Source organism: Oenanthe melanoleuca, chromosome 1A, assembly GCF_029582105.1.
Source record: "Oenanthe melanoleuca isolate GR-GAL-2019-014 chromosome 1A, OMel1.0, whole genome shotgun sequence".
In the NCBI taxonomy this organism is placed as follows: domain Eukaryota; kingdom Metazoa; phylum Chordata; class Aves; order Passeriformes; family Muscicapidae; genus Oenanthe; species Oenanthe melanoleuca.
The window spans coordinates 21,207,313-21,234,910 of NC_079334.1; the positions used below are offsets into that span (position 1 = coordinate 21,207,313).

General features: G+C 42.4%; 1 protein-coding gene across 10 annotated transcripts in view; it reads right to left on the reverse strand.

Annotated features, from left to right (window-relative positions):
- Positions 1-27,598, reverse strand: part of RBFOX2 (RNA binding fox-1 homolog 2) — a 164,735-nt gene that overhangs the window by 110,910 nt on the left and 26,227 nt on the right. For all 10 annotated transcript variants that reach the window (XR_008842283.1, XR_008842284.1, XR_008842285.1 and 7 more), the window contains exon 2: positions 17,394-17,444. Coding sequence is in view for 7 of the 10 variants with exons in the window: in XM_056510455.1 (XP_056366430.1) it covers positions 17,394-17,444 (51 nt within the window). In the remaining 3 variants the exon portion in view is untranslated. The remainder of the gene's footprint in view (positions 1-17,393; positions 17,445-27,598) is intronic.

The following is a 27,598-nucleotide window of genomic DNA, read 5'->3' on the forward strand; positions in this document are numbered from 1 at the left end:
CCTATTTAATATTGTAAAAAGGTATTTGGAAAAATAAGAGACACTGGGAAAAATGAAAAAAAAATCTACCTGTTTCTACCAGTACCAAAAGCCTTAATTACATAGAAGAATTATTGTGACTACTCAGCTATATGCATAAACTCAACCCAAATATACTGCAGGTATATCAAATACTTTCAAATAAGACAAATGCTTAAAAAATAATTTACAGAAAGTTCTAGCCTATTTAGGAAAGATCTGAGTGGGCAAACAGGGAATGGGCACGGCACAGTTTCAAACAGACGTTATCTGTTTCTAGCTGATTGTGTCTCAGAGGCATATGATTTCAAATGCTCACGGATTAACATTCTAGCAGATAAAGCTCAAGACAGGGTACAAGCTGGTGAGTCTACTATACTCCACTGAAATCATATTAGATAGCACACAGGATGAGTGGCTAGATGAGCACCTCTTCATAACAGAGGGAAAATCCCATCTGATCATCTGGAATTTCTAATGCAACAACACTCTCAGGAGGCATAGGGGGCTGGTGTCAAAGAACACCCTCCAGATCACTAAATTAGAGAAAACAATTTCTTAGTTCAAGGAGTGTTACATTGAAAATGAGTAAGTCCATATTAGATTCCATCTTGACAGAAAAGAGCAATCAATTGTAAAAATATAAATTAGCGGTAGCTTAGTTAAAATGATTGTGCCAATTGCATCTGGATATGTGTAAGGAGAACAGAGACCAAACCAATGCACCTACGTACATACTCAGCACTTGAGTGGGACCAGAGGTACAGTGGCATATTTTTCCTAGACAGACAGATTGCTTATTGGGCTTCCCTGTCACATCCCCGCACTTGAACACTTGTATATATTCTAGCAAGTGGAGAAAAAAAAAAGAAAAAAAAAAAAAAAAAAGCTGAGAGAAGAAAATAGAAAGGAAATTAGAAAGGGAAAAAATAAAATTTACAAGGGAATCCTAGTGACAGGAGGTAAAATCCATAGTCAGAGCTGGAAGATGATAATGTGTTATTAAACCTTCTCAAGAATAGAAACCCCAGCAACTGCATTGATTTGCTACTATGAGAAAAAGGTAGAAACATTCCCAATACTGAAGAAAGAGCCAAAGCATTCAATATGTATTTCTGTTCTATATTTGGAGAAAAGTCAGCTGTTGCAGTCTGTGATAACAAAATGCCTTCCATTCCAGCAGTAACTAAGGAAGATGTTCCAATAGCTACCCAACAAACAGCTCTGTGGCTCTCTTATCTAGTTCGAGCCTGCAAACAAAAGGGATGCAACCAGATAGCAAGTGGGTTTTAACCGTGCTACAGCTGTGAACATACTTAAGTGTGGATGCTCAGGAAAGTCTGCAGTCTGCTTTGAACTGCATCACCTGCACTTGGAGCTCTACTAAAGCCTAACTACAGCACTAGCATTAAACCTGCTATAAGGCTCAAAGTACAACTGTGACACAATGGCAACTGCAAATACAGGTGCTTCTCGCAGCCCATTATTATTAAAGACTTGGTGCTGCTCACCAAGTTTGACCAGCCTCTGTCATCCCAGAAAACTGAATTAGGAAAGCACTACACTACACCTGAAGGCTCGAGATTGCAGCAGGTTGAAGAGACAAATTTCATTTCCAACTGAAGGAAAGCAGTTCCTCACAGCCAAAAGCCACACTGAGTGTCCACATTTTATGCAGAAGCTGGATTCAGACTGAGGATGAAGACTCAATCACTGTCCTACCATGGCAAACATTTCAAGAACCATCTACAAAAGGTCTGACTGGAGATTGGAACAGCAACACGCTCTACAGCACCCAGAGGGAAGTTTCTCCAATTCAGAAAGCAGTGGCTGCTTTCCATGGCTTATCTGACTCCAGCAGAAGGTCCCAGGAAAAGAACAGGGGAATCAGACCTCTGCTGTTCGTGGGTTTGGGCATGCCTTGTGTCTTGGGGGGGGTTTTACTTGGTTTGATTGGTTGATTTTTATTTGGGGTTGTTTTGGATTTTTCAAAGAAGATTAGAGATGGGGCTGGAAGCTATCTGGGGAGAGGCACAGAAGGCAGCCCTGGGCACACATGCAGTTCCTATGGAGATAAGAGGATCGTCTTGGAGGTTGGTTTGCTCCTTTGGGTGCCGCTGGAGACTACCCTGGCGGCAGAGTACTGCTCATTTGTGAGACTGCCTCTGCCCAGGATCCTGGATTATCTCTGATTATCAGAATTTCTGAGCCACAAGGTAGATTTCCTCTCAGCACCCGAAAGGACTACAGGAAGCCTCACTCTGCATTATCCTGTTTATGAAAGGAAGCAAGAATACAAAGTGCATACAATAAATCATCCAGAAAAATACCGCAATTCCTCTTAGATGTTTTGCCAAGCAAATAAGCCAAACATTGGCATATCACAAGAAAAAAACAAAACAAAACAAAACAAAACACATTTTGTTATAGAACAACCCATTTCATTACTGGAAAACTGGATTCCCCGTTTTCTTTTCTACATGTACAGTGTGAGGCTTCAGAAAAGAGACTACTTATTTAAAAACAACCTATCAAGGGCCAGTTTATCTTCCACAAAAAACAGAAAGCCTGAAACAATTAAACACCCTGACATGCAAACAAACCAAATGATTTTTAAGGACTGTCCTGCTACTAACTTATCACAGTAATTAAATTTAAGTCCTTAAATAAACTTCAGGAGATCTCAATTCATAGGCTTATCATTCAAGTACATAAGGGGAAAAAAAAAATTGAAATGTATACCAAGAAAAGCTTTTTTGACTTTGTTTGGGATTTTCCTCTCCTCACAACTATGCTCAAGAGCACTATTCTGGAAGGCACTGTCAATTCTTCAAGAGAAAAAAGCTCAGTAACTAGGAAAGGTATTCCACTAAAACATGTTCCCAAAAATACACTTTTAAATTAAAACCAAGAACACCCACATGAACAAAACTAAATTGTGAGGCCAGAGAATTAAAAGTTAAACACTGAAGAGCATGCAAGCATTTAGATGTAAGGAATTCTCACAGCTCCAGTTTGGGCATTCATCTGCAGAAACAGAATGACTATGCAGCCACTCCCAGGATATAGCAAACATGAGTTTGGGCAGCCAAGGGGAATTTCCATTAATTATACCTGTCAGCCTCACTGTGGTGGACAGGAGGACAGGAGTGAAGTCTGCAATCCTCCAATACCTTCTGAGGAGAATCTAGAAAGCTGAACATCTACAGAAGAAAAAGCTTCTCCACTGTTGTGTTGACACCCTAGGCTTCATTTTCAGGCTCTGTCTTCTGCATTGTCACACATGGATCTTCTAGTCTGAAGTCCACAATGAACTGGCATATAGCAAATATATTTAGATACTTGTAAGAGGGAAAAAGAGTAAGCTCCAACCCTGGTATTTAAATATATCTTTTTTAAAGTTTGGTTAGCTAATAACTGCCTTGATACCTTCATAAAGGGAAAAAAACGTTTGATCTCCCTTCAGTTTTTATATGAAGTAGCAGAAAGCTATTATTACACAGCATCAAATTCCAACAAAAGTTATTTTTAGTGTCAAATCAGGAGTACAATATCCAGTTGAACTGATAAAGGGCAAAAAGATTCTCTGTGCCCTCGGCTTGTCAGTGCTAAATAGGGTACTTTTTTGGCTGTGGATTCTGAAGAGGAAGTCATAAATAAAAATATCAACTCAGCTCCTACATCAACAACTCATCTCTTCACAGTCCACAAAGGAAGCTATACCAAAAGATGATGAACTGATGGCATCCAATTCGAGGCGTGAGACTTCAGGAAGCAAGAAGGAAACTTCTTCCAAAACCTCATCAATCGAGCTGCAGCATCATTACACCTTTTTGTTGGCCCTGTGTTTACCATGTCAAGTGGCTGTACTGCAGCAGCGATTCATCAGCACAGCAACACCCCAGAAATTAGAAAAGGGTATGAAGGTACAAGAAATGGTGGGGAAAGGGTAAGACAGGCCGTAGCTCTCTTGCCTGGACCGCAGAGATATTCATCAATATGCTGAAACTTCATTTTAGGTCTGTTGATGATAAAGGGGAATACAGATGGAGAGCAATATCATCCTGCAGAAAGGGACTCCTCCTGGCTTGTTTGTGCAAAGGAAGGTTAACAATGTTAGTGAGTTATTCAGGAAGTAATGGATACCTTCTTGCCCTGAGCAAATTCCTTTTCAATAACAGTAGTATTTTTTTAGGCAATCCAACTATATCAAGGTATAATGGCTACTATATTTATCTACAGAGGCCCTGTACTTCTGGGATCTAATTTACTACAGCTTAGAAAGCAGTTTACAAATCCTGGGATAGTGAAGTTGCTAGAGAGAATAAAACTCTATCCTTTATTGCTTGGGTTGAAAACTGGGTTTTAATGTCACTTTTTAAGGGTGTAAAATACATTCTCTTAAATTAGAGAGACTCAAAGACTAATAAACCTCCAAAGTAAACTATAAATACACCTATGAGAGGGAAGAAATCAGCTAGCAAATACTACATTCTGCCTATTTTTTTAAATCCTTACTTGTCACGGATGCTTTATTTCTTCTTTTATTCAAACAACATTCTTTCATTTGACCCTCTGAGAAGAAAAATAATCCATTACTTTACCTAGCAGCCTTATGTACCTAAAGAAGACAAAATAGCTGAATGCCTGAAATACAGTGTGGGAAATGGCACATGGATATAATCAGCAAAGAAAAAAGGAATGACTGCAGCTAATGAAGAGGTAACACAAATAAACACTGAATGACATCTACTGAAAAACAACAAAACCTAATTGCTAAAAAACTTTGATGGAAACACAGCATCAACCTGTGATAAGAATGGGTGGGTGTAAAGAGACCAAACACACGTGTCAGGGACTGCAGATACTTCCATTACATAACAGGAGCAAGAAAACCCAGGCAAAATCACCATTAGCAGAACTAAAAGCAAAATATTTCAACAAGGCTATTGGCAGTTGTCAAGCCACATAAAGGAACAGCAGACAGTTCAAATGTAAAAGGCATTAATAAAGCATAAGAAAAGAGGTATAAATAGATATAAAACAGAGGAAGATTTCGAGATGACAGAAACGCTACTGGAAAATTTTAGTTATAGAATATAATATCCCCAACTTCAATTCACAATGATCAACAAAGGTCAGTTGTCAGAAATACAATTCTGTTTCTGATCTCATTCTGAGCAAAGCACTCTTTAACTATACCTGTGCCACCACCATCTAGCTGGATTACTCTCATAGCTGCAGCAAGCAGCTTCTTCCATCTGACTGGTCCCTTGGAGAATTATGGGCATAAGACAATTTAGAAAAGTGTGTATCTGTAAAGACTAACTGCACTACTGGTCTCCCACTCTATTTATAAAAGAGAATCCATTCTTCAAAGTCTTTTTAGTGTATATGCTTAGTATGGGGCTTCCAAGAGGCATACAGATAGATACCTACAAATATATTTTAACAGATCTCACACACACATTGAGTACTGAAAACACCCACAGTTTGCAACATGGGATGTCCCAACAAACTAGGATTTGTGTCAGTGATTGTGCTTGAATCAGGAGGATTTTGGCTCTCATAGGAGCAGACCAGCTATAGATCTGATCTTCAGCATCACTGCAGTCTGTGGGGTCACATACTGTGACCTTCAAACACCTCCAGCTGAGCTCACAATAAGGCTCATCCACCTCCCCTTCTTTCTCTGACAGGCAGCCTGATAAATAAACAAACAAAAAAACCCTACTACTGTGAATTCCATTCTGTTGCATTTTCTGATCAAACCCTGGCAAAATTAGACTTTTCCATTAAGTATTAATTGCAACCTCCTTACTCTTACAATCCTTTCCTAAGACAAACTGAATGAGCAGCACTCACACTTGGTTTAGATAAGATGAATGGTTTGAAGTAACTACAGCTAGTCAACACTTGCATTTCTTGTGTCCTATGCAATAGAGTCTCAATTTATCTGAATCCAAATTTAAGCTCTGAAGTGTAAGCACACCATCTGATAAGTATTGTAACTGTTAGAGAAGCTACTCATTTGGACAACAAAGCAACAATATATTAAATTGTTCCCTGTTCCCAAATTTTCAGAAAGCAACAGTGACCAGAACAATCTTTCTTCATCCTTCTGACCTGAAGAATGCAGGTTTCTTTTCAGTTAAAGGCCTTGCTATGGTTATCTAATGTTAATGTCACTACAAACTGGATTAGAGACGCCCAGAAACCTCAAAATTTGTACACAGATAGTCAGCTGTATCCAAAGTCAAGTCTGAAGGAAATCAAATGCTCCAGATTGTGCTTAATGTAGTTAACTTTGCCCTTTAGGTAGGATAAACCAGTAAGAACATATTACACAGTGATTAGATTAATTCTTGAGTGAAATTCAGATGGCTGGCTCTATCTGTCTATTTCAAATTATTTCAGAGACGATCACTTTTCCCATACGCTGCTCCACAGCAGCAGCTGCTCAAGAAAAACAGCAGTTCTCTGTCTGGGGTGAAGTTGACAGCAACTGGGGACAACACTGCTGTCAGAGTTCAGCTCCCAGTTCTGAAATGCCATTCTACTGGAAATACCAAGGAGCCTAAATCCGGCTACATACACCACGGGATGTAAAATATCTCTATCTCAGCTTTCAACAGAAAGCTCAAGTCTCATGACATTTACTCCTTTGGCCCCTGTCAGTCTTCGTCCAGACCCCGCAAGGGATCGGAGCGAGCTGCCATAAATGGTTGGAAAACAAGATGTTGTTCTCCAAGCACTTGGAAATGAGCAGCACTGTTTTAGCTTAGAGAGACCATGGCAAGGAGCCAGGGTGACAGGTGCCCCAGAAATAAAGATGAGGATCGAACTGTGGCCAATGTTAGCCACTGCTGTCCTCCTGACCTGTAAGAAAGAGCAGCCCATGCTCTCCAGGTGTAACAGGAACAATGGACCAGAAAACGTGAAGATGTGTTTGCTGGTAGTACCTGAAGTGTCTTCTCAACAAAATCCAGCTGCAAAGGAATTTCAGTGTGTCTCATTAGATGCAATCCTACTGCTAAACCTTTACTGGGCCTGGCAGCAAGCCAACTTGCTGCTGCTGTGACATCAGAGTGCAGCTCTTTGAAATCCACAGGCACCAAGAGTTAAAAACACAGATTCCTCCTAAAAACGAGCTACAAACCTCTTGTGTGGGCAGCAGCAGCTACAAAAATCCACTTCCCAACAATTGGCTGGTCTTTGGAAACAGAGGTGGGAAGAGATAGGTCATGGGGGACTGCCCACCCTCACCCCCAAGTAAACAGTAGCACAGCATCTGCCGAGGTTTTCAGTTAAAATCCATGAGACAGTTCTCATCATTTTATCGACAGCCTCTGGAGACAGCAGCCTCTGACCTTTATCAGGAAGAGCACCCTTGTCCTCTAATCACAGACTTCCTGGAAAACGCAATCTAGCTGGCAATTAATACAGAATGGAAGGGAGAAAAAAAAGCCTCCTAACATCAAATTACCACTGCAAGATTTTTTAAATACATCCCCACCAAAATGCAGAATTCAAGCCGATTCTCACAACCTATTTCAATCCCACAAGCATTATTTAACAGTTTCTACTAAAACGATTTTTATCACCTCTCCCTCCACAAAAAAAAACCTGCCTCCCCCCCTCCCAGTCTTGCTTTGCAGATGCTGCCTGCAGCAGCACAGTGTCTTGCTGTGAAAGCTTCAACACAGGGGTGCAGAGCGTGACCTGGGCAGAATTACATGTGCCATTTCCACTGGGAAATCTAAGAGACTTATTAAGCCAGGACAGTGCCGATTAATCTACTAATGGAATGAATCAAAAGTGTGTTCCTGGCCCCTTCCCTTTCACATCCCAAAACCTCAGGGGAGCTGAAACCATCTGGCAAATGCCTGCTCTGAGCAACATTATGCTACCGCTGGAAATACCTCTCCCTTAATACTCAGAAGAATGAAACCATCTTCCATCCACCAGGTACTCTCAGAGGCATCTGCATAGCTCGCTGAGGTAGGCTGCTTGCACACAGCATCCTTCCCCAGCCAATGCAGAGCTGCTCACTCACCATGCAGGAGAAGCCAGCAGAACAGAAAGCGATCCCATTCATTTACTCGGGGTCCCGCTGAAGCGGCCGGCACGGGCAGGGGGCAGAGGCAGCTGTTCTGCTTGGGGTAAGGCACACAGGCTGCTTCTCCACAGCAGATCCCAGCCACAGGCAGGCAGAATCACACTCCCTGCCCAGCCAGAGGAAATGCTCCTCCTGAATCCTCTCAGTCCTTTCTTCGTGCAGGTAGGGTAACAAAGACGGGTTTGTTTATGATAATTCAAGAAAAAAAAAATAATAATCTCTCTTCTAAACACATTCGTAATGGAAATCTGACCAGAGAGCTTAAAGGGAAATCAAAACATCAGACCAATCCAAGGTTCGTACATAGTAGATATTATTACTGAGACAGAGCAAAGGACTGAGTCAGAGATGCTGAATACCCTGCACCATTTGAGTAACAAGCAAGCTCAGGAAGAAACAGAGCTGAGGCAGTTGTCACAAAGAAAGACTCTTGGGCACTTTTAAGATCATATAGGAGCAGAGGAACCTCCCATCTTACAATTCAGACACACATCAAAAAAAAAAAAAAAAAAAAACCAAAAAAGCCCAGAGAAAGAGCAGTCATATGCTTTGGAATAATGACAGTGGTAACAACTGGCTTTTGACTGTCACAAAATAATACAAGCACAGGGCAGAGGAGACAAGAGGTCCTCCATGCTCAGACACAGCACAGAGCATGTTTAGACAAACATCCATCAGGAATTGCCTAACTTGTTATTACAGACTCCTAGAAACTGGAACTCTGATCCCCTAAATTACCCTTCCACTACTTCACTACATTGAATCAGAAAATGTTAGTTTACTCCACAATATTCAATTTAAGCCTTTCTTGATACCCATTAAGCTGTCTTCAATGGACATAGTAAGATCCAGACCCTCCATATTTTTTATTCTATCTTTTTTAAAAGAAGGAACAAGCTTGGTATTTTCCTACTATGTCAGGCTCTCTGAGCCTCCTTTACTTGTTCTTCCCTAGACATTTTCCAGATTTCACCTGTGTACATCCCGAAGTGTCTAAAAGTAGGTACAGTGCTCCACTTGCCATACTAAGCTGCAAAGAATAACTGTCTTCTCCAGTTACATGACACACCTGGAAATGCATTCCAGGTTTTCAAGATCACAAAAACCAGCACCACTCACACAGTTTGTTATCTCCTATTACCCCAGATCTTTCCTTGGATATTAGTGCTTAGCCAGTTAGTCTCCATTTTATATTGCATATATAGTTCCTTTTGTTAATACAGCTTGGTTTCGTTTAATTTCACACTGTTGGATTTCAGGGCATTCCTGCAACTTACTGCAATCTTTCCAACTTCTAATCCTACTTTCCAAAGGCTGTCAGCCCCTGCACATACATATGTTCAGTTACTGTTTTATTACCCTCAATTTTGATGAGCAGTAGAGAAAGCAGAACAGCCAAGCCAGACCACATTAAGATTCCACATCAGATACATGCACAAAGAAAAGCATGATATAATTGCTCCACATACGGTTTTCCAATGAGTTATTCAGACCCTTCTTAATTTCACCTTTCATTTGTCTAGTTTATGTAAAGGTCATGAGGGACTATGACCAAAGCCAGTAGCTTTCTCTGTCTGCCAGGCCTGCTGCCATGTCAAACGAAAAAACTAAATTGATCTGACATGATTAGCCCTTAAAAATTAGCAATGTATGTCTGCTGTTGGCTTAATTTCCTTTAGCAAAGGATCTGACCATAAGCATCTGATCTTTTTCAGCATCTTTCCACATTCTTGTAACCACACTGACCAATTGAATTTCTTGGGCTCTCCAGCCGCCTTTTAGAACAATTCAGAGTGTGTGGCTGCCGCGGGGTGTGCGGCGCGGGGCAGCCGAGGCGGCGGGATGCGGGATGCGGGATGCGGGCGGGGCGCGGAGCGCTGGCCGTGCGCCGGCTGCCCTCTCCCGGCAGCGCGGCGGCAGCGCGGCTCGGCTCGGCACCGGTACCGGCCACGGCATCGGTACCGAGCCGAGGCTCCCAAGAGCACGGGCTGTCCCTCAGCAACGCGCTCTGGCATCTCTGGGTACCTAGAAATAACAGCTGCACAGGCATTATTCAAGGGGCTTTAAAAAAATCATTTTATCTCTCTCTCTCTAGATATCTATGCTGAGGACTCCCAGCTGCCTCACCCAAGAGCTTTAAAGACACCTCAGTTTCAATTTAGTGATGTACGGAAGAACTTTTCCTCTCAAAGGAACTTGTTGCCACAGGATGCTGTGGATGCCAAAGGTTTAGACAGGCTCTGAAGCCACTTAAAGAAATCCAATAAAGAAAAAAAAAAATCTATCACAGGTGACTTTAAAAAAGAATAAAAATCTATAGCCAGGAAATCCCAAAGCCACAGGATTGCTTCAAGAGCACAGCAAAGGGGAAGTATCACCGAATCTTGGCGCTGCTCCCTCTGTTTTAAGTACTTGCTATTAGACACTGTCAAAGCCAGAACACTGGAATGCAGAGACCTTCTGTCTGACCCGGAATAGCTGCTTTCATGCCCTCAATAGGATATCATAGCTATCAACAGGCCATTTTCTCTGCACCATTTGGTTTTAGTCCTACAACTGATCCAGACTATTTCTAACACACATGCCACACTCTGGCACAATCACTCAGAAGGGAAAATCTAAACAAGATGCTGTCCCTCTTGCCAAAGGAATGGAGGAGCTTGGGAATCTCCTAGACATGGAGTAACACTCATATGGTCATCACAGGAGAAAAAGTGGTCTCCCAGTACTCTCCCAAAGATGACTTACATCTCCTCTCCTTAACCCCTAAGGAGAGATGAGAAATTGCTTGAATGAGAGGACTCAAACATGAAAGGAATTTGTATTACATCATCCAAACCCATTTCCTGCCAACGCCTCACAACCCCAGAGCCTTGGCCGGACTATTCATCAGCAAGGTATTTGTTACTTCCCTTGAGAAGCTGTTTATAGGACTTAAGGAGCTTACTTCGAGGAAGTCCTCCTCGGATCTGAATTAGGTGCACTCATTAACTATTTCTTCTCTTACAACTTTTTTCCACATGGGTACTTACTATCTTTTGTTATTGATTACAAGAAAGGCATGGATTGGCATAGAGTTTGCTGGATATGTTTATGGAAGGTATCCAGGGCTCTGTAAGGAAAGGATTCCCTGCCTTGTATTCAGAGATTAGAAAGGCAGCAGACAGAGGGAAGAGGGGAATAAAAATACAGCCAGAGTGATCTATTTGAAAGACTCATGTCAACTGCAAGACATCATGCTTCCTCTATTATTTAACAGGGTTGATGCCAGGAAATCAGCTAAACAAAGGAAAGGAGAGATTTGGGGGATGTGGCCAATATAAGCACACAGACTTGGTTCAGAGTGAAATTTCAGAAAGATGGTTTATAACAAGCTAAACTATTTGGTAGTTTAGGTCTTACAACTTTCTTTAATCCCATTTATTGTATCTTTCCTGCAGCTTCTTAGGGATATAGTCTGGGCATCAGAAAACAAGGAACCACTTCTTCATGCTTCAAGTGATCTAGTAAGTGCCTGACCAAGACAGATCTGGATTCAGGGGACCTGTATCACCAGATTAGTCTCAGTGGATCTTGCTTTTCCAACTTATCCTTAATTGTTTAATCTTCAATCTGTAACCAACTCCTCCTTCAGGTTTTAGCTAAACATTCTGTTCTCTCTTTTCCTTCTCACACATCACAATTTATATTGTTTTACCTTAACTCTCTTCACCCTTTCAACACGTTTTTACCTTCTGAATGTACTGGGAGTTTTTAGTAGTGTGGATGTAATCTGGTAAAGGACTTCTCAAGTTCCTTCCCTCCTGCAGTGTTAAATGGCTTTCCATAAGCACATCTGAGTTGGCCCAAACTCTTCATAACTTCGTGAAGCAGTAACATCCCAACAGCTCTCCCACTACACACTCTTGAACCCCTTTGTGTGCAGCTGCCTCACAGATGCTTCTCACCTCCTGAACACATTGGATATTTTTGCTCAGACTACATTCTCTGAAATGAAGCTCATTATTTTCTATGGGAAACTACAGCTAGGTCAGAAATAGAATATCACTTCAGTCCTGTCTAGTATGGTGTGGAAACATTTCATTGCTTGCCTGAAGAAAGGTTGTAGGAGCCAGGATGCAGCAGATTTGGCAGGCTTATCCTAATCCACCTAATTTTAAACATAAGGAAAGCGCTTAGAGCAGTTTCCCCTCATTAGCTTGGTCCCATCCCAAATTTTGGGTTGATTGCTTTCAAGTCAAGAGGGACTTCTTGAAAGTATGGAATACCAAGCCTGGTCTTCTCCATTTTATATGGAGGATCTCAGAAGCTTCCTGATCTTTACCCTAGCTATTTACTCACAGAGTAAGGTGTTAAAACTTTATTTGAGCCTCTCTAGAACCTCTTTCTGCCCCCGAGTTTCAGAATTTGTATTAAATACACCTTTCAAATGAAGAGTGTAAGCAACAAACAATCCAAAACCACACAAATCATGCTCCTTTCTAGCTCCTGTATAACAACACTTCCACTGCCACCACCTCATGGGTTACAGAGCCACATAACATACACACTAGAGGTTTTATTTTCATGGTCAGTTACTAGGAGGAAAACAAATTAAAAACTTAAATTTTCAGGAAGACTACTTAGATCTGAACTTTGAGACAAGGAGTCTTTGTTACAAAACTGACCAAGCAGGGTACTAGAGAGACTGAGGTTGGTATTATCATGGTACAAGTGAAAACAAACAAGTGACCAAATTATTTTCCTCCGAGATGACATTTTTATTTGCTTCATGGCAAGAGTATCTCAAGTCTGCTAGTACTAAATTAAGAGATTTTTTGGGTGGATATCTTAATCAATGCTGGGCCACTTAGCTGCTAATCAAGTTGTGGCAATATTCCCAAATCACACTTCAACCACATAATGGAGAAAAGGTAGATAGGTGAAGGAGTCTCAAGCACACAGATGAAAGAAGTTCTCCTTCCGAACTGTGTGTTGAGATCCCTGCTGTTTGCTGCCAAGAGACCACCAATGAGCACCAGTGCCTCTGTGCAGTCAGCTCCAACAGGAAGCCCAGTGACCTGCTGTCCTGCCTCCCCATGGGAGCTCTCACACACCCTTCACATCTCAGGATAAAGGTCTTCCTTGCCAAACTCCTCACATCAGAAGGGACTGGGCAAAGAAAACAATTAGGGAGGAAAAAAGCAACAGGGAGGCTTCCTGTTCTCACAGGCTGCCACCACTGGTGCTCAGTTTCCCCTCACCAGCCTGTGGCCCCAGGGAAGGCAGCGCACACATCCGCCTCGAGCCTTCGATGCCCTGTCAGATATTCCAGTGCAGCAAGTGAGTAAAGACCCAGGGGGAAAGGCTGACAATTGGAGAGGATTTAACAGCATTTCACCCTAAGCTTGAACTCAAAACTGAGAGGATACTGATAAAGCTATTCCTAGCAGTTGCCATAAGCACCCACTACCTTGGGCTGCTGCCTCATCTACATACAGCAGAACAACAGGTCAGGCCTGATGAGTGCTCAGATGGAAAACCAGCCACTGAAATTAAGCTGTTGAAGGAAATGTCGCTTGTGATAGGTAACAATGCTTCCACCACATTAGTACCAAGCCAATGGCCCAGCTTGATTTAAGAATTGTACTCAGGGAAGTACAAGCTTTTAAAACAGGCTTCAAACCAATATCCTAACCCGTTGTGATAGCTGAGGATCACTTTCCATAACAGAAGAGGTATAATAGCTCTAACATTCTGACCCAGTTCTGGTGTGTGCAATTACCTCCTGCTTCCATAAACTCTCTGTCCTCCTCTCTCCCCTTCAGTGGCAGCTAAACAAGGTGTTCTTACTCATTTTGCTTCCTGTTGGGAAACAAAATTATTCTGTGGAGCTGCCAAATTCTGCCACAGAAGTGCCAGTATTCAGCATTCTAACAAATCTCAGATATCATGCCTAATACGTTTGGACATGAAAAGCACTAGAGCAGTATGATATTGGCCTTGGCTATATAAAAAATGAGCTGGCACAGTCAGCATGGAACAGCCTTCTGGAAGAAGAATATGTATTCTTGATGAGTTTGTCTGTATGTAAAAGCTGTATCAGTATAGCTGTACCAGTCATTTTCCATGTTGAGACCAATTCAAAGTACCTCAGAGCTGTTTGTCACAGCTTGGGAATTGAAGCAAGGAAGTCTTGGTTCACTGCATTTTAGGCAGGTGCTTGCATTACAAAAAAAGAAATACCATTTTGTTGGCAGACCTAACAGAGGGATGAAAAACTGAATAGTCCCCAGGGATAAGCTCTCATCACCAAAAGACCTGGTTCTCATGTCAGCTAGCAATGTTACACTATGTTACACCAATGTTCCCTCACTGTCCCTTTACCACCTGCTTTGTCCCTACCATCAGCCTAGCTCTGGGAAAAGGGAGGGTATCCTGCCATTCCTGAATGCGCATTAGGCATCCACAAAGCAAACTTTGAATTCTGAGAACAATCCCAGAGAGCTCTCCAGCTCCTTACAGGACTGTCACATAGATCCAGTACTGCAACACTTCAGCATCAGAAAGCCTCTTTTTAGGCAAACCTATACAATAATGATTTAGCACCCATGCTCCCCAGGTCCTATCACCACAAAAAGTCCAGCAAGGCAGCACGCTGGCAGGGCAGCTGAGAAACAAGGGGGCTGCACAACCTCCCAGAGCTTTGGGTAAAGCAATCACACAAGACTAGGATTCTGAGAGAAAGAGCCTCAACATGAACCCCATCTCATTTTTTTTCAATACTGCTGCCCATGCATGATGGCAACAGAATGCTTAAATGCTTGAGAAAAAATACAAAATAAACTCTGTTCTGGAGACCTAAGCATTCCCAAATGGCCAAAGTGAGGATGCAAACAAATCACAGATTTCCACTGGCAGGAACAAAAACTCCAATAGTCTGGAACATCTGGGTATGATTTAACCACTAGAGGGTGTAAAAACAGCACAGTGAAAGGTTTGCAGCCAGCAATTAACAGCATTCAGAGCCTGAAGCAAGGAAAAAGGCATTCAAACAAGTAAAGGAGAAGTAGGATGCTGCATAAAGTGAAAGAAAGGGCAGAATTTGACCACTGTGGATGAAAAGCCAAAAAAAAAAGAAAGCTCTGTTTTGCTACTTCTCCTAAAGAAAACAGTGTGAGAAAAAAAAAGCTCAGTACAAGTACTTACAGTAAATAAGTGCAGTGGGGAAGAGCACAATACACTCACTGACTTACCCTCACCAGGTCAAATCCAGCTCCTAATTTGAAGAAATCCAACACAATTGCTCCTGTATCTCATAAAAACTTTGTTACAGGGTGAGGACCCCTACATATATTCCCACACCACTTCCTCCCTTCCCAGTGCATAAAAGCAGGTGATGAATCAGCCATTGCTGATTCTCCCACACCAGCCCCAGCCTGTGGCAACAGAAGACTTTTTTTTTTCCTGCTGCTATCAAGTTAGAGGCTGCAATCAGATTAGCTAAAAGCCTTGAAACCTCATTAGTGAAAATCAGATCTGAATTTAAGCTGCTTCAGGGACACAAGCAAGACTGAAGGACAAATGCTACAGATCAAAATGTTGTAGAGAGCAGGAAGAACAAAACAAAACCAAAAAACAGACAAAAAATATTTTTACAAGCATTTGCTAAATGAAAACACACAAGTTAAATTGCAGCTGTTTGTCCTCCAAGAAAATTCCATAAAGCTATCTGCCATCTGAAATACATCCACACACTTGCTAACATTCATTGCTCCCTGTGCTCACCCATATAGAGCACCCCAGGGCTGCCCAGGCTGTAAGTCTCATTTCACATCCTGGCTGTAGTACAGCTTCCCATGCCCATCTATGCTGATCTGGCAAACTGCCAGCAATGGCAGTTCTGGACTCTCAATTCAGAAGAGTTCTTGTGGGATGAGAAAAATGAAACCTGTATGTACTGGTAGGTACCAAAACACCCTAAAACACCCCTAAATGGATAGGTAAAGTGAAGCACCAAAATAGGGTGCAGAAGGTGCTACTGGAATGGGAAAGTCAAAAGCAGATATGAACCACTTTAATGACCTGACAGGCTCTGCCTCCCAGCCTAGCTTACCTCATTTAGTCTGGACAGAGCAGGAACTCAACTCTCAGCATCCCAGTGTGTAGTATTTATTTGTGCTAGTTAGCAGTTTAATATACCCCAGAAGACATTCTGAATAATTTCCTCCCATAAACTCATACATACATACCAAGCACCAAAGATTTAAGCTCTCCTGTTGCTGAGGTTGCACTATGCTGCACTTCCTTCATAAAAAACATCTCCCATTAAGCTATTATTACATATACCCAGACCTCATCAAGAGATGATGAAAATCACTTTCTTTATATAGCAGTACCTGAGAGTATTAAAGAATTTGATTTTGGTTTTGTTATTTGCTCATTACTGAAATGTGCTGCATTATTGATTTTCCGTGCATATTAATTTCCTGCTGCACTGGTTGATACTCTGCTTTGCAGCAGCACTGCAGAACACTGAAAAAAACCTTGGTTCTAAGAAGGGAGATTTAATGTGTGACAGTTCTATCTTACAACCATTAAATTTCATTTGTTCCAAAGCATCTCCTCCTTCTATCGTGCAAATTCATCAACTGGGATTTCCCTGTCTTCTGTCAGGAGGCAAGAGAATGCTTACACATGCAGTGCACTGAACAGTGTAATTTTTACTGCTGTAGGAGAGCATACTGAATAAGAGCAAGGGGCAGGAGCCTTGCAGGACTCAAAAGGAATGCAAGACAAGTTCACAAATATTAGATACAACCCAACAGGACATGTAATTCCCTACTCGCCAGCAAAGCGGATTCTCACAAAAACTCAGTGTTGCTTTGCTCTCCAGATCCAGAATTACAGCAATAAGATCCAGCAGTAAGTATAAAACAGGACCAAACATGTACTGGCACTGAACATTCATTAACACTGAAGAGACAGAGTGGGAGCTTAGGACAGGGATTCTAAGCTTTGACATTTTTAAGCATCAAGAATTTCCTGAGCTGTTGGTAGTGTGGATGATATTTAACCCCTTACCAGGCACCTTGCCACATACTGCTGGAAGCCATAAAAATCCATTCAATTAATCACACATGTCTCCACAAACAATCCACAATAGAACAAAACTATTTCTACTCCATAACATGACAGCCAGGAAGCTGTCAGGCAAAACACCCCTAAGTGTACAGAGATGCACAGACACATGCATTTACTGCAATCAGACACTTACTTGATTGTCTCTTGCTGGATATCCATGATAACCTGAAGTCAGAGGCTCGTTCTGCAAGACAAGAAAACAAAGAGTGAATGTAGGGGTTACAAGGAATAGAAAGCAAGGAAATATAGGCCTGTCTTAACTCAGCCAAAGACAAGAATCTGCATGAAAATGGGGTAAGAATGAGCTAAAGTATTCTGCCAACTTCCTTTTTTCTATGTAAGCCAATGCACCTAAATTTTATTTTCAACTGCATATGCCAAATTGTGTAGAAGAAAAAAAAAATAAAAACCATAAAAAGCATAAACTAATCCCACTCTACCCTCTGTAATATCAGTAATTGTATCATTTTGGTCACTTTTCAAAAAATTCTGATATGCAAGTACATTTACTATCATGAAAACTGAACAAAACAGAACATAAAATTACAGAAGCTATTGTGCACCTCACCCAGTCTTGAAGAAATGTTTCCCTAAACATTAACTGTAAATGGCACATTTTGTTTCCTTTTCAAAACTGTATTAATAGTTTAATATGAACTTAAAAAGCAGTCAATGTAACTTCAAACTCGCCAGTAAGACTGTGCAATACCTCAGCACTCCCAACAGGAAATCAATCCTCTAGGCCTTATTTCTTCAGCCCAGAAGGGACTCTGAGCCTACACATTTTGTGATATTAGCAGCTCCATTATCCTGTTCTGCAGGAATATATGAGCCTCCAACACTTGGAATTTCTCCACTAAATACCAAGACCCATCTTTATTTTAGCAGTGCAGTAGGGATTAAGATAACATAATACTTCCTAAATGTTTATTTCTGTTTCTTAATTTATTTTTGATTCCTCTCCCCCCAACACATCCTCTCTGGAATGGGGAAAGGGCACTCACATGCCTCAGGCATGCATCTTTCTGTCTGGGCAGAGGATAAACTAAACTAGACAGTCTCTATCAGTTCCACCCTGGTACCCCTGTGCATTCACAAGCAACTCCCAGCAGAATGCTAGGAGGAGGAGGGAAGGAAACAGCCACCCTCCACAATCACTTTTTAAGTCTATCTCCTGTTATGACTTGCGAGGAGGAACTCCTCAGTCAGCCCTGCACTTTCTCCAGCAACTCTTGGGGTAGGAGAGGAGGGAGAGAGAGGCCCTGACCAAACACAGTAAAACAATCTCAAATTGTCAAAAGCAAATACTTTACGGGCATGAAGCTGACTGAGATGTACAACCACCATCAGGAAAGAGTTTTTGTTGAGATGTTTTAGGTTTTGTGAAAGGCCAGCTCCTACCAGAGAGAGGTGTACACTACCCTACACGTGGCCACTGGCACGATTTCACAGTTTGAACAAAATGCTTGAACACAATTCCTGCTGAAAAGCAAGGTGCTAATATTTCAGTGCAGAGACTAGCAATGCTATTTAAAGTTTGTATCCATGCTCCCTCTCTCCCTCTTTACCTCAAGCCTGCCCAGGGGATTCTCTGGGGAAACCTGCCAGGAAACATTCACCCTCTCCTCACACTCTCATGCTACAGTAGCACGCACAGTATGAAAGCTTCAAGGACAACAAAACTTTTGGCAGCCAATTTTTGGGGATTAACAGTAATTAATTAGGCTGGCCACCGTGTGAGTACATTCTTCTCAAATACTAACAGCCAGAAAGCAGGTTAAGCACAAAGCTCCACAAATGATTCAGAAACAGAAGGAAAGACACAGAAGTTGGAAGAAGCAAATGCAGACCATCAACTACACCACCACTCAAAGCTTTTGGAATTAAACTATGAACTTAAGTAAGAACAAACAATACCACAATGAAAACACAGCCTTTTTCTCCCCCAACGTAAGTATACCTTATAAGCATTGTGATTGTTTATCCCACAAACTACAGTTTACCAGCATATGTCTAAATACCATAAACATCCACCCTGTATCAGGAGAGATGGTCTTCCCTGAAAAGACTATTCCAGGCATGCTTTTAACAGTACTTATAAACACACCTGCAAGGTGTGTTTATAATCTCAGACAAGTTCCTGTGCAAGTCTCTCTCAACACCCTGAAAACCAGAAAGATTTCCACACAGAGAATAAGGAATTGATGGACAAGTTGCTCCTACAGATACTAAAAATAAGGGCAGTGAATGCAAGTAATACAGAAAGGAATACAAGATTTTTATTTTCAGGAGGATGTTCTTCACATAAGGGACTAATAAGAGGGACTGTCATCACGAGGCTGTGACAGAAGAGACAGAACTGAACTTTGTGGGATTTCCTGAAATCAAAGAACCTGGATGCCAAGAAACCACGTCTAGAAACAGAACAGTTTCAAAAGTAGAAGCAAATAACAAAAGCATGAAGAGAAAGATGATTGCAGAGATCTGAGGGCAGTCCACAATATGTAAGAAGCCAGAAAGAAACAACAAAAATTGAATGGAGGGTGAAATGCCATACATCCCACAATCTCCACTTTGTTTTGTGGAAGACAAACCTCACAGAATGCAGACTAAAAATGTCTGAGGGATATGGCTGCACCAGGGGGTAAAAGAAGAGGTGAAAGAGGGTTACATTAGTGAGAGTTCTGAGATAGCAGAGGTTAGAAAGAGGGCAGCAGCTGGAGCATTAAGGTCACAAAAAGGCCAAAGATATCTCTTTGCCTTTCATACAGCAATGCTACCACCAAGTACTGGACTCTTTGCAAAATCCCCGCTGTGCGTATCATTGCTCTAATTGAACTTAACTCTCCAAGAGAAGGCAGGAAGCGCCTAGGGAAACCGTCTCCTGCCAATAATCTCCAGTGCTGCCAATTTTACAGGTCACTAATGGTGAATCTGGGGCCTGCTGCATGATTATTCCATACGGAGTTTGCTTTTGTTGAAAACTAAACAGAGCAAGAAGTGAAAGCGTTAAACTCCTGCAACTGGAACAGCACAGTCCAGCAACATCCAGACAGAAAACCCCTGCTAGTAGGCAATCTAAGGCAGCAGAGACTGGGGATACAGCTCAATCTCCTCCTCTGACTGCACAGGAACAAAACTAATCTCACGAAATGGAAGTGAGAAAGAGAGAGGGAAGGTTTGACACAGATAAGTACCCACCACAAATAGAGGGACCCTGCCTTCTGGCAGCAGCCTGATGGGACAGGGAATCCCCAGATAACTCCATCTCTTTTGCACAGCTCCCTCCTGCCAATTACATTCTTTTTCGATGCCAACATGCAACCAGACATTCATAAAGAAATTGAGTTAGGTAGCACTAGCCTGCAAAATCAAATCAAATTGCCACTGGGATGTTTCATTACTTTGTTTACCACTGAAAGGTATTTCTCAGGCACTTGCAATTTGCTTTAGAGTAGGGAGAATAAAACTGGAAGCTAATACCATAAATCAGCTTTCTGCAACACAAATTGGGATTTTATTTAAACCATATGGATGAACTCACACATGGGCTTCCACACTTCCATAGGATGTGTGACCATTGTGGCTGTACCCCAGACAGCCTCTGTGCAGGCCAATTAGATTTGACAGGATAAAAGTCACAACTCAGTCAAATCCACTAAGTCTTTACCACCCCTTTATTTCAAAGTTTTCCCATTCTTTCATTTCCCAGCCTTGCTAACACAAGACCTTTTCCACTGGCACTTGCAACAGTAAGGTCTGCAACAAACTGCAAGCCACAGGTACTGCCTCAGGTCAGAAGATAAACTCAGCACAGCTGTTTGCAGATGACTGAAGCTCAAAGTAGATGCTCCTGCAGAGCAGAACAGCCAGGCTTCGGAGTTTTTGATACCTCTCAACTCAAAAAATTCTAATAGCTGCTGAATTAGACACATCTTAAAAACATAAGGAATTGTCAATAAACCAAGGTGCCATTAAGAAGTGATCATATCTGCAGGTGGCAGTAACTTAGGAAAGGCCTCAAAGGACTGGAATAAAGTCATTAGTCTAGGGAAAATGGCACAGCTCTAACACATAATGGAAGGTCTGAAAGTCCTTCTACCCTTTTCTTAAAATTAGAACTAAATTTTAGCTTGAAAATAATCCTATTTTTGGACTAACCTGACCCCAGAATGAATCAATTTTACATCACAACCTGCCATTTTGCCAGATGCAACAATCACTGGGGCCTGATCAGCAACTGTTTCCTGACAGCCGAATTAAATGTAAAATCTGCAGATTAAAACTTTGCTCATAGGAACTGTTAGCTTAGCAAGTTCATCCACATTTCCCCCAGCCGGAAAATCAATTCCTGCTGAATCCAAGCTTCAGCTTGAAGTGCTGAGTCCTTTCCATTGCAAAGATAATCTCAGAAACATGACCGAGCAATCTCTTCCCTGGATCTGCAGCATTCCTGCTTTCGTGACAGTGCCAGGATAAGTGGAGTGAAGTTAATGTAGTCCTTCCAAGTTCCATAACCACCTGCTGGGTTCTGAACACCAGCAGCAAAACTCAAGGGAACAGCTCATCTGTCTCTGCTCTGGCTGCACCCAAGAGCTACGGGTGGTGCAGCAGCCTGGTGGCTTGGAAAGAAGTGACAAGGGAGAGTCCCTGCACCAGAAAGCCAAAACCAGAAAGCAAAAAACACAGCAATGAAAAAAAAAACACAACAAGAAATTACTTGTTCCTCCTGAAAGCAAAATGGGATTTTGAAGTGATGAGATAGCACAAGCTACACATTTATCAGAGACTCGTACTAGACAAACAGAAGCCGCTTTTTTAGTGCACAGTGAATAAGATGTTCACAATAAGAAAAAAAAAAAAGAAGGCTGAAAACACTGGCTATGAAGCTATTAATCTGAAAGTGACAGTTGCAAAAAAGTAAAGATCACGAGCCAGACAGAAATCCCAGTGCTGTTCATCACAGCCCAGTGGTTTCACCATCTTTTTTGTTTTACTTCTTGCATACAGGAAAGACAGAAACCCTGTGCTGGGGAAAAGGCAGGGTGGGTGGGGGGATTGTCTTGAAAAAGTCTTTTTAGTATTTAACTGTGGCAGAAAAGTGCTAAAACTGTAAATGCCTAGATCTTATTATCAGTTGCTAAGAAAATAGGCAATTCTTTAGCAGACCCTTACTTGCATAAATTAGTGCATATAAACAAAAATGAAATAACCATTTCTTTGTCCAAGTGTATCTGATGCATTCAGCCTGCCTTCTCAATTGTGTGTGCTGTCTCCTACCCCAAATTGCCTTTGTATAAAATTAATGGGGAAAGCAGCATCTAAGGGTGAATTACCAATTATTAATGAAAAACTGAACTAAGTAGTTTTTAAATGCAGCTTAATGTCACCCTTCTCTCTCAATACTTACCCTAATTTGATACACAGCTCTTGCTAATCACTCTGCAGCACCAATAACTGTGTCTATAGTATGAGACGCTTCCCTTCAGCTGTCTTCACTTTCAATTAAACTTGCTTCATGGCTTTGGCTGTTTTCCACATGTGCAGACATCATCTAGCAAAGACCTTCCACTTATTTACTTTCTTATTAGTGCCCTGACACCAACAACCTGTACAATTTGCTGGATGCAAGCAGCAGGACTTACATTTTACTTTTCACCCACTTCTCACCCATCCATCCCCCTAGTCCCCCTTTTTCTAAGTATATTTGGGGACTACAAGCTTGAAATTTCGCTAAAAGCCACCACACCACGCACACTGCACATGGCTGGCCAGCAAAGCCCTGGTTTCTGACATGCACCCCAAAGACTGAGGGCACTTCTTGAGGCAGGGAAGAGCAGGGTGCAGCTCCCAGAGCCCGATGCTGGTGGCCGTGCCCATGGCAGCAGAGAAGCGCCCACGAGCTTCCCGCTCTGCGGCCCAGCAGAGGCCAGGACAGAGGCTCATCCGGCCCCTCTTCCTTCCTGGAATTCTGGCCCTGTTGCTGCAGCGACAGCAGCCTCCGGCCTAGCCCCCCCCACCCCGCTCCAGGCTTCCCCATATCCTAAAAACACCGGGTTTTCCACAGGAGCCAGCACGATGCAGGACAGATGGGGCAGGAGAGCTCCCGTGCTGCCATGTCCCTGGTGCTCAGAGGGCTCCAGGGAATGCAGCTCTCACCCACTCCAGCCCCACAGCGTAAGGGGGTCCCTGTCCTGGGTGCCCACTGCAGCCTGACAGCTCCACAAAGCTGGACTCAGAGCTCTGTAGCAGGGACATGGCATCCACAGAGCCCACAGCCCACTGCGGGACCGCAGGTCTTCTGCCCTGGGAAGGGAAGGGGCAGGACCCCGGCACAGCCCAGCTGGAGGGAGGCCAGGCCTGCCACAGGCTCCCCGGGCGGGAAGCCCAGTGACACAGTAAAGGCAAGAAAGGAAAGTGATGTCAGATTAATAAAAATAGTCTCCTGCCCTATCCAGAGTTTGAATAGAGTCTGGAGCAGTCGGCTAGTGAAGCCCACAAGGTGGTCAGACAGAACACAACAACTTTGGGATGGCTGCATCCCTGTTGAATAGAGCCCCATGATGCCACCCAAATGTGTCAGTGCAATTTTTGGTATTTTGAAATATGTATTTTCTTAGCTCCAATCTCCTGGCACTTCTTTTCTGTGAAACCATATGTATACAATAGGAAGAATAACTGATTGGCATAGCAGAGGCTGCAGAATGGAATATAGACAAATACACATCTGACCAAACCACACAGAAAAATTTAAATACTTTCAGGTCTGTTAAAATATTCATGATGCAACAAGTGTACAAATGCATACTGACAGTGTCCATATGGAGTTTCAGTACAGATGTCTAATGCTGCAGAGAAGGGGGATTTTCATACACAAAAAGTACTTCCACAGCTAAAATTGAAATATTTTACACATACTCTTTATAATAATTCTGATTCTTCCCTGACTTTTTTTTTCCCAAATAATGGAAGTAGCTCTCTGGTCAGAAGCAGCCTTTCCCCCAGTTACGTTTTTCATTTTCCAGATCAGCCAATGAATGTTTTCAGCTACTCAAACAGATAAAATTTCATTAATTTAGTGTAATTTAAATGTGCAAAACATACACTTTCTATGGACTACAGACGGTAGCATCCTCATACTGCTCCAGGCATAAAGAAAATACAGTCTGACTCTGCTGGTCCATGACCTAGAGTGGCAACAATAGATCCAGTGCAAGTTAAAGCCCCTGGGAATACTGTGCCCTGTGTGACGTCTGTGATCCTGCAAATACAAGGACACTCTGCATGCACAGAAGTCAATAGCACAAAATATTGATTTCCCTCCTCTTTTACTAAGCAGAAGCATTTTAAAATGGCAGTTCATCTTCATTTATACTCTTACTCAACAGAAATAGGACAAGGCTCATAACAAAGCTCTAAAATCCAGCACTAGGGGCACCTCTGGATGCCATAATTGCTACAGGAGGCTGAGGAAGCATTTCACACGTAATTCACACTATGCCAACTCATTACAGGGCAGCATGCTCATGGCATGAAAATCTGGCTTGCTCAAACATGATGACTGCAAGCTTTCACAAGGTGAAAGGTGAAGAGGACTACAGAGTTTTGCCATAGTAGACGGCTTCACTGTTCTGTTTTCTTTAAAAAAGGGATGGAGAACACAGGAAAGAACAGAACGAGGGAGATGACACCATGGATCCAGAAGGGAAGTTGGTTCATCACAAGCTGCTTGGCTGATTTTACAAATATTCACAGGCTGTTGCTCAAAGGCTAAAAAGAAACAACAGTACTCCTACTTTGCAAATGAAATTATAATTGTCATATTACCTTCAGAAGAAAAAGCTGAAGCTAATTTGTCAGCTGGGTGTGAAGAGACTGTGATATAAAATTAAATCTGCCTTGCTCTAAGGGAAATTGGCACAAAAAAAGAGATAGAAGCTCAACAGCACACAACTCTGACAAAATCATACTAAGTGCTGCAGGCAAATAGGTGTAAGAGAAATTTTCTGTGCCCTGGACACACTGGCCTGATTGCATAAGCTGCCCTACATAGTTACAGAAATTATTTTCCCAGTCTCACATCACAAACCATCTTCCTTTTCCCCAAAGACATAAATTGTTCAAGCAGTCTAGCCAAATGCAGTTTCGTCTCTGGAACACTGCAAGTGCCCACAGCCAGCTTGAGAAAGGAGAGAAGTGAGGTGGGCAGGCTGATGGGCTGGAGCTGTAATGGCAAGGGGTTAAAAAGCCTGGGGGAGGGAGACAGCAGAGAGCTTGGGGCAGCCCGCCTCAGCGGCCAGGACTGTTTCTGATTAAGCCTGCAGGATTGTGGAGCTGCACAGGAAGCGCTGGGGGGCTGGGGGTCTCAGAGCCGCCATCCCAAATACACTAGAAATCTTTGTGTTCCAGCAGCACCATCTGGAAACTGTTAGAGAGAAACAACTCCCAGGCCTTCCTTCACAAAATAGAAAAAAAAATAATAAATCCACTCTTAAGACCATTAAGTCTGGCCTCTTCATTCCCCCTCCTGGAAAGCTCCCCTCCCTGCAACAGGAGGGAACAAAAGGGCACCACTAAAAGGGAATGAACCCCCTCTCATGCTGCTTGCACAGCATGGCAGCTCCCTCTGCTTATGAGGGACACCCCAAAGTGCATCCCAAAGAGCATCCAAGGTACTAATTGCACCTAATATGATCAGTTTGGGGAAAAGATGGACAGCAAGTCATTCTGCAGCTAGAATATCCCCAAATGGGAGCTGTACACATAACCTGAATTCCAGTCCTTGCAATCTCCCATTTCTCTGCCATAAATCAGCACATGGATTTGAGAGAAAACACTCCAGCAGAGAAAAATATTCCAGACCCAGACGAAATATTTAATTCTCTTCTTAGGAGGACAGAAGGACCATGATGCAAAGCACATCATCGTGGTGATGGCTCCCCTACTGCCTCCGAGGTACCAAGGATCAGAAGGGCAGCAGAGACTGATGCAGCCATTTCAACCCCTGACAGGCTCCTTCTGATCAGGGAACAGCCTCTTAGTGCCTCAGCACATGTCCTGAAGACAAAGAGAGTGTCTGTCTCCAAAGTGCCATTCACTAGCATTTTAAAAGGGAAAAGTAGGGGTCATGACTGTTGAATTTTACCAGAATAAATCCTCATGTAACAGTTTATTAGAGGGTTACTCCCCTTGCAAGGGTTGCTATCTCCACAAAGAAATAAAGCCTGCTTTTACCCTTCCCTCTTTGCTTTACCTTTATTCATCTCTCCCACACGCATCAGTAATTTTCAGGGTTTTTCTTCTAATTAGACACCAGAGTGCTACACATTTACCTACAAAAATGTAGAGAAGTATCAAAACAAAATCAAAGCTGACCTTTCAACATCCCAATTAAGCAATTCCATATGAAAAGTAATGGGTGATTCCTGGTACAACACAATGCTATTCTACTACAGAAAACACATCTTTGCCTTTCTTTTTACATCCACCCTGTAGCTGACTGCCACTTTCTTATGGGCCACAGACAGGCAGAATGGGATGTGGCCACATGCCAAAGCTCTCTACAACCAGAGTGCAATTTATAAAAATAATAATAAAGTCTTAAAATAACAGGTTTTCTAAGCCATTAACCAAGGACTCCTTGGAATCCACTTGTGTTATACAAACCTCCTCACTGCTCATGCAAAGCTTTTGCTAAACATGATTGCACTGAGATACCTGCATGGTAGCTTTGGTTACACCTCTCTACTGCAAAGCATATGAAAAAAGAGAAATCCTGCCTAAGCTACCAGAAATACCCAGCCTAGACAAACTGCACAGGATGGCAGGCTACAGCTGATGTTCCAGCCTAGGCAAATAACTTATGCAGGAGGGATGAAGGATTCCCATGTGAGCAATGGTCACAGCTAGAACACTGTTAAAACAGGGAGAAAAAGAACACTTATCAAAGGATCTTCTTCCCTCACAGAGGAGAAACACCTCCTCTCTGGAATAGTTTTGAGTTTAAGCACATGCTTTGTTTCAAAAACTTTAGAAAAAGGAACAAAAAGTTGGGAGATTGCTCTGCAAAGAGAGGAAGATACAAAACAAAACACCATCCATCTGCCATGGGGACCAAAGCAGACATTTGCAGTAAGTCACTGTTTCCATTTCACTGCAGAGAAACAAGGCAGGCCTCTCTAAAGACTTTTCTAAGAAAGATCATGCTACTATGGAGAGCAAAATTAACCAGAGGTACATGCAAGTGGTCTGAATTCTTCAGTCTAGTCCAGATGGGAATGCTAGCTCTGCTTACAAGGGAATAGCTGCCGCTGCTTGTATTCTACCCAGAAGGGACAA